Below are 17301 nucleotides of genomic sequence, written 5' to 3'. Positions count from 1 at the left end.
TCACTCAGCCCGTGGAGAATGGGGACGGTTCCAGTGGCCAGGGGGGCAAGGCAGTTCCCTGGGGAGAGAAGCAGGGCTGTCTGAGCGCCACTTGGGGACTTAAGACATAGGAACACGTGCCTCTGAGCTGCTGCATCCCAAAGTGGGCAGGGAGGCGTGGCACAGGGGTACTGTTCCCCAGGCTCAGGGTGACATGAGGGATGGACAGGAGGGGTGGCAGCACCTGTGACAGACATGGAAGACAAGGATAAGAGGAAAGGCAGCCCTGACAGGGACCCCCTTTGAGCCTCCTATTCTCTGCCTGAGTAGCTGGCTGGACAGGCACAAGGCCCTGAGGCCCTTGCCAGCCACCCCAGGTGAGGCTGCACCAAGGGGAACCCGGGCCCCCACTGGCAGGTGGGGGAGCTGGCCAGCAGCACCGGGCTGACCAGGTATCTCAGGGAAGGCACTGGCACTGGGGGGGTGACAGCCTGTTGGGGTGGGGCAGCAGGCTCAGGAGGGGGTGCAGAAGGGGCCGCAGCTGGGGGCAGAGCCGAGCCGAAGAAGGGCAGCCAGCCTGGGCCCCTTTCAGCTTGGGCAGGATGCACTAAAATCCCAACCCCCTTGACCAAATTACCAAAACCGTGCCACCCCTCTGACTTCACTCATCAAAAGTGAAATTTTAAATTCTGAAACAGCACCGTGTTCAAAGTCATGTATTTGCCATACTTCAAGGTATTTTTTAAATTTTATGGGCAAAGGACCTGAAGAGACACTTTCCCAATAGACACACAGATGGCCAACACATAAGATGCTCAGCTTCACTAGCCACCAGAGAAATGCAAATCAAACCACAGTGAGCTGTCACTGCACACCTGTCAGAATGGTTGACATCGATAAATCAACAAACACGTACTGGCGAGGACATGGAGTAAGGGGACCCTCAGCGCCCTGGGGGTGGGAATGCAGACTGGGGCAGCCACTGTGGAAACAGTGCGGAGACACCTCAAAAATTAAAAACGGACCTGCCTTTTGACCCAGCGATCCCACTGCTGGGAGTCCACCTGAAACACTGATCAGAACACGTGCACCTGCGCTCGCGGGTCATCACGCGCAGCAGCCAAGACCTGGATGCAGCCCAGGTGCCCCTCAGCGGGGGAGTGGGCGAAAGAGCCGAGGGGGGTCTACGCAGCGGAAGAACCCTACCGAGCCGCGAGAAAGGAGGCCCTCCTACCCTTTGCAACAGCACGGATGGACCTGGAGAGCATCTCGCTCAGTGAAATAAGCCAAAGAAAGACATACCGTAGGATTTCGCTCATATGTGGAATCTAATGAACAAAATGTACAAAATAGAAACAGACTCATAGAGAACAGACTGACAGCTGCCAGAGGGGAGGGGGGCTTATGGGACTGGGTGGAAAAGGTGAAAGGATTAGCAAAAAACAAAAACACAAAAATCCCCTCAGGTACACAGACCGGAATGTGGGGACGACCAGTGGGAAGGTGGGGGAGGCAGGAGAGGGGCAAATGGCGATGGGAGGAGCCCTGTCCCGCGGTGGTGAGCGCACAGTACGGCACCCAGATGACGTGTTATGGACGTGTACCCCTGAAACCTATTTAATTCCATCAACCAACGTTTCCCCAGTAAGTTAAAATGCATACAGACGTACATACTTACACACAAATGTGTAAGAGAAAAAGGTGAGAACTTCAATTTTAAACCAAAAATGTACCATAATTTTTCTGCTTTGAATAGTTACTCTGCTCGTATTTTGCTTTAATTATTTCTTTTCCTTACTGAAGTCAACAGCTCTTCATATTGCCTTAAATGAAATAAGTAAACTTGTAAGGTATTTTGAAGCAAAATAAATAAACCAAACAACAGTGCATATAAATAACAATTTTACATGACTTTTATTTAATAAAACCATATATTTACAATTCAAAAAGTCCTAATTTGATACTTTACTAAATAAAAAGGTTAACTGTACAAGCCATTAAAACATGATATGTAGCAAGTGTTGTCAGGAACTTTCTATCAGCAAACTATTTAAAATAGTCAAAACTGAGCCGTTAAAAGAACCTCTGAGAGTGTAGCTCGCTCCTGGACAAGGCTCCAGGCCTGGCGGGGCAGGTGCGGACCGGGACCGGCTGCCCGGGCCAGCTCGGCTGCCCCAGCGGGTGGCCTCGCCCTCCGCTCCGGTTCTTACTACGCCCCACTCCAGCAGCCCTCCACAGAAAGGGGCCAAGTGACTCTGGGCGAGGACCAAGAACTTGCCAGCATCTGAAGGGGACAGCAAACTGGTCAGACCTCACGGGCTCCCTTGGGCAGGTCACGAAAGCCTCTCCAGAACCAGAGATTTGGCCAGCATTCCAGACTGACACAGAATCCCGTTCAAACACTTAACGTATGTGTGGCGCCACCCAGGAGGTGTCACACCGACAGCCCATGTGACAGGCCGGGTGTGAGCACACAGACGCTTCATGCAGGCCCAGGCCACACCCCTCTCTGCCCCGACCTGAGGAGCATCCTTGCGGACAATAAGGAACCATGCCCATCTTCCAGGAACAGGAGCCCACGTCACGGGCCGAAATGGGCAGTCCCTGCAGGGGGCAGCTCGGCTTTCTTACACTCAGGGTCGCAGCGTCAGGACCTGCTGCGTCTGGACGGCGCCGAGACCTCGGGGAAGTCAGAACCCTCCTCCGAGGGGCCCGGTGAGCCTGTGTTTAAAGGCTGAGGCAGAAAGTGGTGCCCATGGTGCCCTGCAGCCTCCTGGAAAATGCCGGAAGGGGATGAGGGAACCGAGGGTGCCGGGAAACCACACTTGGAACTGAGCCGGGATGGAGGGTGTGAGGACCGCCGCAGGCCTGGCAGCTGGCTATGGCACCTGGAGGTGTCACCAGTGGGCGTGGCATAAATAGAAAACCTATGACAGTAATACACAGCCAGGCTTTACCCTCCACACAGGTCTCCCGGCTGCAGGCCACACTCTGAAAGCCAAGGGCACTCCCAGTGTCAGGAACAGGACCAACCCTGAGTCGCTCCCCGGGCACCAGCGTGCCCAGCATGCCCAGAGACCGGCACGGGGGAACCGCCTCCAGAGAGAGGTGCTGGTCCTTCGGACCACTCTGTGCAAAGCCACCCAAGTCTTTGGATTTGGGCAACCAAAGCTCTTCATACAAAGTTCCCAGAGCCCCTGAGGAAACCTGGAGCAGAGGCACTGGTGAACCCGGGGAGCGCAGCCAGACTGGGAAGGCCGAGGCAGACACCGGGCACATGACGAGACTGTCTGGGCCGTGGGGGGGGTGGTGGTGGTGTGCAGCTCTCTTCTCAGGGCCCGCAGCAGTTGACCTGACCTTCAAGCCATGTGCACGAGGAGGAAAGCACCGGCACTCGGGGCTGACGCTGCCGTCCAAGTGCCAGAGAACAGCATTCTGCGAGGGCAGGGCAGTAGCCCCCCCCCCTTGCGCTGTGAGAAACTAGCGGGAGCCAGGGGGCGGGCCTCACACCCCTGCTCCCTCCGCTCTGACTCAGAGGGAGGCTGCTTACACCCCACGCGCATCAGCGCTGGGCCTGTCTCTGCAGCCCGCTGTGCGCACAACCCACGCGTCCCGCCCAGCCTTTCCTTGGTGGACCTGTGCGTGCATTCCCGGCCCCTGGGCTGTGGTCGTGGCAAGGCAACGTGGTAAGACGTGAACCCGAGGGCGGCTGGACCCGGGTGCCATGAGCACTCGTCAGTGACCGCCCTGGAAGGCTCGGTGCCCCTGACGCGTCTTCAGAAGGTGCAGCTTTAAAAGCCGACCGCTGTTTCAGGTTTGTCAACGACTACACCAGCGATCACTGACCATCAGAGTAGAGAACTGCGGGCCGAGAGCTTCTCTGAGGTCTCCCAAACCCCTTCTCATGCACTCGGCCAAGAAAGACCGGAACGTCCTTTCCAGGAGTTGACATAAAAGCATCACAATTTAATAACTTCTGCTGGAGTGAGGAGGAGGGAGTCAGCTGCCAGCCTAGCTCTAAACCGCACAGAGTGTGCAGTGGTTGTCAGGCCAGCCCTGGGTCATCGTTCCACTGAGCTTCTTAAGGCTAAGCCTGGGGTTAATTCTTCACAGGTTTTGTGTGTGTGGTTCAAGGCCAACTCCAGTGTCAGGGATCAGACTCGGCAACGGCCCGTCCTCAGCTGCCAGCGCATCTCTCCTGAACAGCTCAGGTGCCCAGCGCCAGTCCGCCCGAACCTCAGTGTCGGAGAGACGGGCTTCCTTTCTCCACGTCCCGGGTGTCCCTCTGCAAGGCAGTCAGCACCTGGGAGTCACAGAGGAGACACCATGGGGGACCTGCACACACGCTGAACCCAGATCCCGACGGGCAAGCGCGGCGACTCCGCCCCCCAACTTCTGCGGCTCCTGAGGCCCGCCTTCCCAACACGGAGATCCGCCACACCGCCCCTGGGCAAAGGTCCCTGGACCACATCCCACCAGCCACAGCACCGACACCCAGACGGGGCTGCAGGGCTCTCGCCACACCCTGCCCTGCCCTCACCACCACCAACACCTGGGTCCCGCTCCTCCCTGCGCTTTCCCAACATGGAGCCAGCTCCGTTCTCTCTGCTCTCAGTTAACACCTTTATGTTTAACTTACTTATTTTTTGAAGACTTTAAGTATTTATTGTTAGAAAAAGGCAAAGGGAGTAAGAGAAACATCGATGTGCAAGACGCATGTGCATCGGTTGTCTCTTGCTCACCCCCCACGGGGACCTGGGCCGAGACCCAGGCCCATGCCCTGACTGGGAACCGAACCCTTTAGTTTGCAGGCCCACACCCAGTCCACTGAGCCGCACCAACCAGGGCTAACCAATAATTTTTTCTTAGTTCCTAAACACAAGATACAAAATGTCAGATCTAGCTTAATTCTTTCTCTGTGAGTAGATGCATGGGGGTATGTACACGTGTAGGGGTTTGCATGGGTGTGCGTGACATGCGGCTGGGTGAGTGTACCTCTGGGTGTGTGTGGGGGGGTGTGCACGTATGGGGTACGTGAACGGGGAGCAGGGGTGACCGTGGGGCAGGACAGTGACACGACCCAGGTGCGCTGGGGGGGGACCACTGTCCCAGGAAGCCGTCCCCCGGCCTCATTCTGTGAGTGTGAGTCCCCTCTGTGTGCTGTCTCCCGCACTTTTTAAAGGGTGTGAGGCTGCGTTACAGACGCTGCCCATGACACGGAGAGCAGCCAATGCCGAACCAGGGGCCTGACCTCCCGGGAACTCAGTCTGACAGAGGCCCTAGGAGGCAAGGACTGCGTGAGAGCCAGGCAGAGCCTTGCCTTGCACCCGGCCTCCGGCACAAGGACCTACCTCCGTGGGGCCTCTGAGAGGTGCTCCCCACACTCCCCTGCCGAGCCCCTCCCCGAGCCACGCACCTGAGCCCACTTCCTGTTCCGACTCTGCATCTGAACGGCCGCAATGGACGAGAACAGCTCCTCCGAGGGCAGGTGGTCGGGCAGCCTGGTGAGGAACTGGGCCATGTGGATGAAGTCCATCCGGGTCAGGACGTCCTCGAACAGCTTCAGGAGGCCCAGCGCCGTGCGGAACAGAAACTCCTCCCCATCTCGGCAGAACACGTCCCACACGCGGCAGGCCAGGTCCAGGGGCAGAGACTTACTGTACAGGGTAAAGATCCTGGAGGGGAGGCAGGGGTTTCAGGGTGTGCACCACGGGTGACCAAAGGCTGCCCCCGCCCCCGCCGGGCGCTTCAGGGTTTAGAGACGTAGGAGGGGGAGGAAAGGAACCTGGGAACTTACACAAAAGTCTGCACTTATTCTCACACGTTTAAACATCGTCAGTGCCCTTCAAAGTGCTCTCCGTGTGATAAAACACACCTATCAGGACATTCTTCCCGCTGCTCAGGACCGCTTTGAACCCGTTGATTTTGATGCCTTTTAGAGTTTCTGACATTTTTTCGTTTCACCTCTCCCACCATGGCAAAATGTTTCCCTTTGAGGACTTTTTTCATCAGGAGAAACAGAAAAAGGTGCTCAGGGCAAGACTGGGTGAATAGGGAGGGTGTGCCGTTTTTGGTCAGAAACTGCTGAACACTCAGTGCGGTGTGGGCAGGTGTGTTTGTAAATCACCCATCAGGAGATGGGAAAACACGCTGAAAGAGTTAAACAAAGCTCACTGAAGCTGAACACAGCCTCTCAGCCACCACCACCAGCTGGTCCACTGATGCAGATGGTCCCTAGAACACTCACCTAGTGGGGGAAGCCTGTACCACAAGGGGCCCACTGCCCTGCAGAAGACAGTTCCAGTTTTCCGGGGGCCCCTCATACAGAGGGGCCGGCAGTGCAGGAGCCCAAGGCCAATGTAAACATGGTAGGAGACAGCATTCCTGGCTCTCACGCAGAATCTCAAGCACAGTATGACTTCTGAGTCATTGAGACTGATTACTTTAATGTGCGACAAGCACTTATCAAGCACCTGCTGTGAGGTGCCACAGTGGAGAGAGCTCAGAGTCCGGGGCGGGGGGATGAAACAGTGCACAGAAATCCGCAACTCAGCACGCACAGGGCCCTGGCCCCCCTCCCCGTGCACACTCTGTGCACTTTTTTCCCAGTAGGGGTCAGCAATGAACAAAACAAATTTTTTCAAATAAATTTGAGCTTGGATTACAAGAAACTGACCTTAACAATGCAGACCATCAGATGAATGAATCTGTTAAGGGAAAACACCAACATGTATTCCCTTAAAAAACTGTGATCTTCAAGAAGCGAACTGCAGGACAAGCACAATCCCGAGGGCTCCCCAGTGTGACCAGAACCGAGCATGCCCACCGTGGCCTCGGCGCCCCGCCGGCAGCGTCCAGGGGAGAGGGCAGCCAGCAGGCCTTCCTCAGTGAGGGCCCGCCCAAGTCCTGGCCAGGCGCCCCTTCCTGCCTGCACTCCCCGGCCCGGCGCTTATCACGGGGCCCTGCGCTTGCTCTGGCTCCCAAGGAGGAGGGCACAAGGGCGGGGTCCCTGGCCGGCGTATCTCGGGGCACAGCACCCCACGGGGCGATCCGTGCTGCAGGAGGGAGCGGTGGGCAGACTCCCGGTCTGCTTTGGAGGTCAGAGGGCGGTTCTCACTAGAAGTGGTCACTCAGCTGATGGGGACAGTCCCTGGCCCTCCCAGAAAAAGCACTCTTCCACAGACGTCAGCATTTCCTTCAGTGTTTCCAAGCACCCGTGCCAGCTCAGGAGACATGGGCCCAGGGAGACCCAAGCTCGGACGCTGGGCTCGCACCTCAGGGCTGCACAGGCAGGAGAGAACGCCAAGCAGCTCACAGCAGCGGGACTCTCCCTTCCCTGCAAGGAGTCCCACCAGGAAGAGGGCACCACGTGAGCCAGCCTGCGCACAGGTTCCACGGGCACGGGCTCTCTGTCTGCAGTGAACTCTGGACATAATTCAGCCCACACCCTCCCTGGCTGGGAGTTCTGCCGGAAACAGCCTCCCCTCCAAACCTGGAGGGACATTCCCGCATCCCCCGCCACATGCAGATGACGCCCCGATGACATTCAAGGCTTCCCCTGTGAGTGCCTTCAAATTCTACAAGATGCGACCCGGCTGGCATGGCTCAGTGGATTGAGTGCTGGCCTATGAGCTAAAGGGTCACTGGTTTGATTCCCAGTCAGGGTACATGCCTTGTTTGCAGACCAGGTCTCCAATGCGTGGGGGGGGGGGGGGGGGGGGGGGGGATNGGTCCGCGCCGGGGGGGGGGGGGGGGGGGGCGTGAGAGAGGCAACCACACATTGATATTTCCCTCTCTTTCTTCTTCCACTCTCTCTAAAAATAAATACATAAAATCTTTTTAAAATTCTGTAAGGTGTAAGGAAGGCAGAGTAATGTAGGGGAATAGGGACATAGATGTCAGAGAGAAACTGCCCCAGGTCCTGCCACAATAAGTGGTGGAGCCAGACTTTGACCCCGACCCCTGGCCCATGCCCAGGTTACCCAGATGGCCCAGGTGGCCAGAACCTGACCTTGGGAATATCATAGCAAGTCCCCAGCCTGAGCTTCTCACTGCCTTAAGCACAGAAAACTGTCTCATCACTCACGCCAGCCAACAGTGAAGGGGAGGCGCAGGTCTCTGTGTCTGGCCCCGACCAAACGGCCATCTCAGTTTTCTCTAGGACATGCTCATCCGGTTAGTTTCTAAAAGAGGGTGCACGTCGCGGTGTTTCACATCACAGGTTTCCAAACCCCAGGCACGTGCCCGGACTGCTTCCTGCCAGTTCATTCACGGAAATAAATACATGAATCCTTGAGGCCCTCGAGTCTGGAAAGCAGAGTCTCGAGTGGAAAACGACCAGGAAACAGGCCATAGGAGAGAGAGTGACAACAAAGAAACGCCTTCACAGGACCCTTCGGTTCCCAGGTGCGTGCGGTCTCCGTACACCACTTTGGAGCTCCAGAACTCTGAGAGATGCAGCCAATATGTGAGGCGTCGAGACTGCCGTGGTCAAGACCCGAGAGCCCGAGCGCTCAAGCCCTCCCCTAGGCACCACCCTGCCATCCTCCGAGAGCCGGCGCCCGACATGCGAGCCCTCCCGACCCAAGCAGGTGAGTCCAGGCATCAGAGGGAGTGTCACACGCTGCCGAAACATCCAAGGAGACCTCGAGCTGGTGGCCAAGCGTGCACGTCACGCAGGGGAGCTGTGAGCCGTGCCACAGCTGGTGTCACTGCCGTTTTTATGTACCCAGACGGAGTTTTAAGGACTTGTCATCGTACCCTTTTTTAAAAGATTTTTACTTACTTCTAGACATAGGGGAAGGGAGAGAGAAAGGGGGAGAGAAACAGTAATGTGTGGTTGCTCCCCGTCCTGGGCCGTTGCCCAGGGAGCGAGTTGCCAGCACCCGGGCATTCATCACACCGCACGAGCCACGCAGGGGGCCGGGCTACCATGCACGTGCAATTCGGAGGCCGGTCCGGCTGTCCCAGGCATAGATAGGGCTTTTGGGGAGGGAGTACGACACAGCAGAAAAAGCAGCAGCCCTGATCACTCACTGTGCGTGGGCCACTGGGCAAGGGCCTCGGAGGCTCCCTTTGTGAAGGGCCCCAGGCGATGTTAAGGTGAAGGGGGGGTCTCTGGAACAGCAGCTCCAGGACAGGGCCCAAGCGGAGCCCCCGCTTGCCTGTGCTCCCCCTAGTGCGCACCCTGTTTCTGATCTGAGGTTCCACCTAACTCTGGGCACCTAGCCAAGAGCCGGATCGCTGCAGACCAGCTCTGTGTGCAGGCTAGAGTAGGTGGAGGCATGATTTTCTGTGCTCGGCTCAACTGAGACATTCACCGAGGGTTTGCTGTGGTCCTCGCCCTGTGCTGGGACTGCAACCAGGTAACAGACATCCTACTTGGTCCTTCCTCTCCGAGGCAGTCAGCATGTCACCTCCTGATTCGAGCAGTCGGGAACACGCTGGCCCCTGCAGCGGCCTCGTCAAAGCACCGTGGCAGCACTCACAGGCACCAACACTCCACATCAACAGGTGTCCACAGTGGAACCCGGAGCCTCCTTGTCACTTACAAGCCCTGCAACGCTGCTTCCCCTGGGATTTCCGACAAGGCCGACTCCTGCCTCACACTCTCCAGAGCATCACCCGCGCAGTGACGGCATCTCTGGAGCCTGAGCCAGGGACCCTTGCCGCGGGTCATGCTGCCTCGTGACAAAATCCCCCAGACAGGAGATCATGGGAAAGTGCCCCAGCAACGGTGCAGGAGACCTGGGCCCCGGGGCCCACTTTGCCCTTCAGCTCACCAGACAACCGCAGGTAAGTGCCTCTGCCGCTCTGAGCCTTGATTTTCTCATCTGTAAGATGGAGGTGTTCGGATTCGCACCAAGAGGCAGTTCTGGAGGTTCAACGAGGCCGTGTGTGCAAGCTCTGCAGCCAGTCCGCGTGCACCCTGGCCTGAGTGTCACTTGGTTACAGCGTCTCCAGACTGGAACAGACGGGCGGCCGGCCCTGCACACCCTCCAGGGCCACCCCGCAGCCTGACGAGCACTATGGCCTAGCAACTCTGGGCTTGCGGCTTCAGCTACAAGCTCTGACCCCAATGCTCGCTCCCATCGGGAACCCAGTGGAGCCAGGGCGGTCTTGGAACTCAGGGCAGAGGAAACAAGCACCAAGCACCCGAAGGCTCGACCCCACAGCGCGGATGAGCGGGTTTCACACGGGGCCAGCCTTTACCTTCTATGAGTGAGCCTTCTCGCTCGCTCTCTGTTGTTTTTCCCCATTTATTTATTGTGTGTGTTTAAATATTTTTAAAATATGTTATTGGTTACGTTATTACAGTTGTCCCATTTCCCCCTTTCATTTCCCTCCACCCTGCACATCCCTCCCACCCACATTCCCCCCCTTTAGTTCACGTCCATGTGTCTTAAGTTCTTTAGCTTCTACATTTCCCACACTATTCTTGCCCTCCCCCTGCCTATTTTCTCCCTGCCATCTGTGCTACTTATTCTCTGTAACCCCCCCTCCCCTGTTGCTAACCCTGCATATGATCTCCATTTCTGTGATTCTGTTCCTATTCTAGTTGCTTCCTTAGTTTTTATTTTAGGTGTGGTTGTTAGTAATTGTGAGTTTGCTCTCATTTTAGTATACTTGTTTTTTATCTTCTTTTTCTTAGATAAGTCCCTTTAACATTTCATATGATAAGGGCTTGGTGACGATGAACTCCTTGAACTTGACCTTACCTGAGAAGCACTCTATCTGTCCTTCCATTCTAAATGAAAGCTTTGCTGGATAGAGCAGTCTTGGATGTCGGTCTTTGGATTTCATGACTTGGAATACTTCTTTCCAGCCCCTTCTTGCCTGTAAGGTCTCTTTTGAGAAATCTGCTGACAGTCTGATGGAAACTCCTTTGTAGGTTATTGTCTCTTTATCTCTTGCTGCTTCTAGAATTCTTTCCTTATCTTTAATCTTGGGTAATATAATTACAATGTGCCTTGGTGTGTTCCTCCTTAGGTCCAACTTCTTTGGGACTCTCTGAGCTTCCTGGATTTCCTGGAAGTCTATTTCCTTTGCCAGATTGGGGAAGTTCTCCTTTATTATTTGTTGGAATAAGTTTTCCACTTGTTGGTCTTCCTCTTCCCCTGCTGGCACCCCTATAATTCGGATGTTGGAACATTTAAAGATGTCCTGGAGGTCCCTAAGCCTCTCCTCATTTTTTTGAATTCTTGTTTCTTTATTCTTCTCTGTTTGGTCATTTTTTTTTTCTGGCCCACTCCATAGATTTGAGCCCGTTTTCTTCCCATCACTATTGGATCCCTGTGCATTTTCCTTCATTTCACTCAGCATAGCCTTCATTTTTTCCATCTAATTTTTGAGGAAAATCCACCAGTTCTGTGAGCATCCTGATCACCAGTGTTTTGAACTGTGCGTCTGAGAGGTCGGCTGTCTCTTTGTCACTTACAAGTATTGGCTCTGGGGCTTTGAGCTGCTTTTCTGGTTGAGTCATAATGTTTGGTCTGTTCACACCTGTTACGTACGAGGGGCAGAACCTTAGGTGCTCACCAGGGTGGGGCACCCCAAGTCGCTGGGTTGTGACGCTGCATGTGGGGGCGGGGTCAGAGAGGGAAAAATGGCGCTTTGCTCCGCTCTCTGTTGCACTTCAGCCCCCTCCGCTGCTTCCTCCAAGCAAACTGGGCCTTTCTGGTGCTGGTTCCCGTGTGGGTGGGCTTGTGTGTGTTCTAGGACGCCATGGGTCTCTCCGACGACCTCTCCTGGGAGGGCTGGAGTCTCTCCTGGCACCTCAACTCTGACAAGTGTTTTCAGTTGGTGTTTTGAGGCTTTATTTCCCAGCACTAGGACCTGGGTTGCGCGATTTGTCTCTCTCCCCAGTTATCTGCACACAAATGTGGGACCTCTGCCCAGTCAGCCAGCCACCTTGTGCGTGGTGCCCCGCTTCCCAATCGCCACCCCATGCCCAGGGTCTGCCAGCCACCGCCTGGGTGCCCAGGGTCTACCCAGTGCCGCCTTACGCGCCCAGTGTCACCGCTTCCTGTGCCAGCAACCCCTCTCCATTCAGCCACTGGACTCTGCCCTGCCTACCGTCTGGATGAATGTGTTTATTTTAATTCCTTGGTTGTTGGACTTCCATACAGTTCAATTTTCTTTCAGTTTTGGTTGTTAACTTTTTTTCTGAATTGTTGTCCTTATTTTGGCTGTTCAAGGAGGCAGAGTGTGTCTACCTACGCCTCCATCTTGGCCAGAAGTCCTTACCTTCTATCTCTTCAAGAAAATAAGGAAAAAACAACAAAACTAAACCAGCTCTCTGTTGCCAGCAGTTCACAGTTACCACACACATTAGCGTCAAAGCCCACACAGGCCTTTTTGGTTGAGTGACGCCCCCTTTGTTTCCACACTGCCCCTATGTGAGTTGGGGGCCAGGGTGGTCACCGCAGCGCCCTGCGATGAGGTCAGTGGAGGAGGGAACAGGCTCAGAGAGGCTGGCAGCCTCGCTGAGGCCACGAGGCAAGTCCCAGCAAGGCTGCGGCTCGAGCCAGGCTTCGGGCTTTGGAATCACAACCATACCCTTGTGTCCACTGTGACCCAAGACACTGCTCACTTTGTTCCCCAAACCTACGCCCTCTGGGGTTACACCTAGTCCCTCCTCAGGCAACCACGTGCACCTCTATGTGAGGAGTTTCACCCAGAAATTCTCGGGAGCCTCCTGTCTTCCTGTCCACTTAGGTGCCCAACAGGCACCTCCAACCACATTGCCCAACCGAATCTGCTGCTGCCTGCTGAGCCCTGCCACCTGTGTTTCCAAGCAGTGCCGGTGGCCCTGTGGCCCTCAGCAGCTGGACACGGGGGAGCAGACAATGACCCCAGCCATCCCCTGTGCCTCCGCAGACCTGCACGGGCCCCACCTCTCCGTCTCAGCGCAGACCCCGGTCTTCTCTCTCAACCTATCTGCCTCTAGGCTCCCGTCTCCCCAGAAACCTAAAACTCCCTCTGGACAGAACTCATCTTCATCTTTGCCCCAAGCCAACACCTTCCCTGCTGCCCCTGTAATCCTTCCCAGGCTCCCTAGTGCAGCCCCCAAGATGCCAGGGGACCTGGCCCCGCCCTCCAGCCTGCCACCCCCAGCTCTACTGCAGGCCCCACATCACCAGCCACCATGCTAGTCCTGCTGATTCCGCACCACCACGTGCTCCCACAGGTCCTGGCGCGGGCTCCAGCGCTGCCCCTACGCACTTTGACCCTTAACCTGGGTCTGGAGCTCTTTCCTCCCCGACTGGCTTCAGAGAAGCACGTCTCACACTATACAGCTGTCCACAGGCACGTGTCTCCCTCTAGACAAGTGCTCCAGATGGCAAGCCGTGTGTCCCGCTCAGTGCCGGGCTCTAGGTCCCCACAGAGCCTAGCACAGACAGAGCTGGTGCTCAGCGACACCACATTTAGCAAATGGACAAACGGCACCTCGAGACCGACGAGGTCCGACACACCACTTCTCCCCTGAAGGATTCAGAAGGATCGGCGGGGCACAGACAGTACCAGAGAAGAGACAACAGTACCCGCGGATGCCTACGGCGCCAGGGCTCAGGAGACGGGCACCTAGGGTGGCAGGACAGGCAGCTGCGCCCTGAAAGGCCCTGGCTGTGAGGCACGTGGGGCACCGCGCGGGAGAGGAGCACGCACTCCGGACACAAAAACACAGACTTACCAATCAATCAGGTAGATGTCTGGAGTTAAGTTGTTTTTCTTGAAATGAGCAAATAATTTCGGCAAATTTTCTTCAAAGAATACCTCAAATGCAGCAAAATAAGTCAACATCTGGGGAGATAATGTGAAAGACATAATAATTACCAGCACACATTCCCAACAGGCAGAACGAAGTCTACATACTCCCAACCCTCCGGATGGGGCCGTTGGGTGCGGGCACACAGGCCACCCCCGCCATGGGCATGGCTCGCCCCACTGCTCGCCGCAGGCTTGTGCTCCCGAGGCCCCGGGCTGCTGACAGACTGGAAGCTGGTGGCCTGCGTCCAGCAGACGTGTCAGCGCCACTGCACCACAGGCTCCCATGGTGAGCAGCGGCGGTCAGCGTGAAGTGCCCTGTAAGGAAGGCAGGCGCACCTGACTGACCGAAGCCCAGCTCGAGCAGCACCCTGCGCACACGGGGAAACCAGACACTGGGGTCTGGGCCGCTGCTGCCACGCTACCCGGCACCGCAGGGGTCAGGAACCAGGCCCACAGCGTCTCCGAGTCCGCCTGCCGACACAGTCACTAGTCTTTGCGGTGACTCCCCTTGCTGCACCTCGGTGTTTCCTCAACTGACAAACACCAATGCTGAGGCCAACCTGACCAGCAAGGAGGCAGCACCAGCGTGTGGCTGGGATGCACACCATGTCCATCCCTCTGTGCCGCACTCTTTTCTGAGAACCAGGAATGAATTACCCGGGTAACACGCAGGCCTCCCACCCAACCTGAGCAGCACAGCGGGCTGGCCCCTCGAGTGTGGGCCACCCCGCTCTGGCTTCAGGAGGCAGGGACAGAGGCGACGCTCAAGGCGAGCGAGCAGTCGCCACCTCTGGTTCACCAGCACAGGCTTTCCGACCTCGCAGGGCCTGTGGGAGAGCAGGGCAGAGTGGGGTGTGGTGTGCAGCGGCAGCCATACTGTGCTGGGCACAGCCTGGGTCTGTTCCACGTTCACCGGCTGCACGCAGCTCTCGGGTGCTGCCTTTGTGAACGGCCATCCTGTAAAGCAGGGCTTTCAATGGGGCAGGTGGACTCTGCCTCCTAGGGGACTTCTGGCCATGCCTGAGGACATTTTTGGTTGTCACAACTACGGGGCAGGTGCTACTGGCATCTAGGAGAGGCCAGAGAGGACACCCAAGGCGAGAGCCTCGCCTACACCATCGCACCCAGTGCCAACAAGGACCCTGCAGAGACCTGCTCTAAACAAAAGTCCCCTTCGACATTCCAATGCTATGGTTCTTCCGTAACAATCAGGCCAAGTTCTTTTTTTTAAGGATTTTATTTATTTTCTTTTAGAGAGAGGGGAAGGAGACAAAGAGAAAGAGGAACATTGTTCTGTAAGAGAGAAACAGTTGTCCCTCATGTGCCCTGAAGCAGGGACCTAGGCCGCAACCCAGGCCCATGCCCTAGACTAGGAATTGAATTGGAGACCTTTTGGTTTGAAGGCTGGTGCTCAATCCACTGAGCCACACCAGGCAGGGCACCCAAATTCTTGAGCACCATTCTTACCATATGCTGCCAAAGAGAAAGCTGGGCCTTATCTTCAAAATGAGGAGCTACTTAGATGTAAATACGCTATCACACGTGCAAAGTGTTTTCTGACCGTGAAAGCAGTGTCTGTAGCGCCCACCCAAGGAAACATAAGGCCGCCCGCCGGCACCACTCCCACAGGAGCGCGTCCTCTCACAGCCGACGTGGGAGCCTGCGGGCGTCTGCTCTCCTGCGTGTGCACACATCCGGAGGAGGCCGGGTTCTGTCCTCGATGCTCTGCTGCGGTGCGGACTCCGCACACACGGCCACTGCGCTGGGGATACCCTGGGTTCCAGCCGACTGTCTTTATTCCCCACACCTCGTTTATAAAGGTTTCACTTTCCCAATGAGATATAACTTTAGATTATTACTGAGTAATCACAAATAATAGTGTGACAACCCGCTTTGTGCGTAATGCTGTCCACACTGACCCTCTCAGACTTTTACAAGCAGAATGACACACCAATGCCATGGCGCACTACAGACACTTAACACCAAATCTCCCCCAAAAGGGTTCTGCCTACTTATCCTTCCTCTAACAACCACCCACCGAGCAGTTTTTAAATACTTAAAAAAATGCACACACTGCCTGAGCAGGAAACACTCAGGAGCCCTGAAGACATCAAACAGGAAAAATCTCCTAGCTGACCCAAACCATCAGATCGCCTGGGTCTTCAGGTCGTGGTGACAACCCCCAGCCCACTCTATCAGCAGACCAAGCAAGGCCTCGCTAATTCCAAAGATGCCGTGACTGTTAAACTGGCAACTCTCCTCTGGGCCACAATGAGCACAGGGCTCCTCAGCTCTTCCTGTGGCCAGGTGGGGGCTGTGAACAGGTGATGGCACTCTGGGCCTTGCTTCCCTTCTGGACCAAGTGTGTGCAGGGCCTCCTGGGCCACAACCCTCGCTACACATATTGTGTGGCACAGAGAGGGGACTGAGTAAACGGAGCCCTGCCATTCACCCGGGGCCTGCAAGAGCTCCCTGAACACACTGCGGCTCTGTCCGAGGACAGAGCTGGCCAGAAACGGGCCTCCTGGCCCGTGAAGAGTGAGCCGCACCAGGCAGCATCCTGGTTTGCCAGCGAGCAGCCAGAGCACTCCATCACGCCACGTTCCACGAGACAGACATGAGCATGGAGACTGCCCACACCACGTGCATCTCTCTGCAGGAGCCCCTCTTCCCTTGTGTGCAGGACATGTTTTCAGAGATGCTTTCTGAAAGAGCGTATTCAGAAGTTCACACGTCTGCTAAACGAATGCTTTTAAAAATCAACACAATTCCCAAATAACCCTCCACCTTCTGTGGTGCTGTTTATTCTAAATCCCTCCTAGGAGAGGGAAAATGTGACCTTTCCCACGGAAAGCACAGACTGGCCAGGTAAGTCCTGCTGTGCGAAGGTGCACACGCAGGGCGCATGCACGGGGGATACTCACAAGGCCATGGTCCACCCGGAAAAACGCCATCTGGCAGGGTTTATTCAAAAGGTTGGAGAACGCAATGAAGGCGTCCGCAGTGTCCAAGTTCAGGATCAGCACTGCGGCGATGAAGGACATGCCCTGGACCTGAGGATGAGGGGGGTGTTACATTTGAAGCGGAACTGCACGGTGGATGAGAAGCCCCCCGCCCACAGCTGCCCCCCAGAGCTGGGCTGACAGCCTTGGTGCTAACCTGCCTTCCCCGGGACGCACTGCTGCACCTCGTCACCACTCCGTCACCCCCACGTTCCCATGTGCCCAGGAACCTGCCATCTGGGATCCCGCCCCAGACTGCAGTTCCCCACACCCGAGAGACGTGCGTCCCACAGCGGGTTAGCCCTGGGCCCAGGCACACACATCTGCGAAGCCGCAGACAAAGCAGCAGCATGGTTTTAATGTGGTTACTGCTAAAGGCTTTTTTTTTCATTTGATGCTGAAAAAAATCGCATGCAAAAAATGAAAATCATATCGAATTACAATGTGACAAAAGCCACAGAGTGGCCATGTCCACGCAATTTCTCTACAAGGAAACAGGCGACTTGGTGCCACGGGACTTCTCCTACCTAACCAAGAAAAGGGGTGTTCA

At 56.0% G+C, this 17301-nt stretch overlaps 1 protein-coding gene across 7 annotated transcripts in view; it reads right to left on the bottom strand.

The window, feature by feature from the left end:
• Positions 1–4124: 4124 nt before the first annotated feature.
• The window catches only part of TBC1D14 (TBC1 domain family member 14), an 81772-nt gene continuing 68595 nt past the window's right edge, over positions 4125–17301 (bottom strand). For 6 of the 7 annotated variants that reach the window (XM_037046197.1, XM_037046190.1, XM_037046198.1 and 3 more), the window contains 4 exons: positions 16674–16802; positions 13673–13782; positions 5396–5654; positions 4125–4282 (listed from right to left, as the gene is read on the bottom strand). In XM_037046197.1, the coding sequence (XP_036902092.1) occupies positions 4217–4282; positions 5396–5654; positions 13673–13782; positions 16674–16802 (564 nt within the window). In that variant the 3' untranslated portion in view covers positions 4125–4216. The remainder of the gene's footprint in view (positions 4283–5395; positions 5655–13672; positions 13783–16673; positions 16803–17301) is intronic. The other variant, XM_037046202.1, reaches the window with a different exon arrangement.

Source organism: Sturnira hondurensis, unplaced genomic scaffold (genome assembly GCF_014824575.4).
Source record: "Sturnira hondurensis isolate 20B ecotype Veracruz unplaced genomic scaffold, ASM1482457v3 Scaffold0000780, whole genome shotgun sequence".
NCBI classification, from domain to species: Eukaryota; Metazoa; Chordata; class Mammalia; order Chiroptera; family Phyllostomidae; genus Sturnira; species Sturnira hondurensis.
Note: the sequence above shows the minus strand (reverse complement) of the source record. Positions and strands in the feature narration are given on the sequence as shown.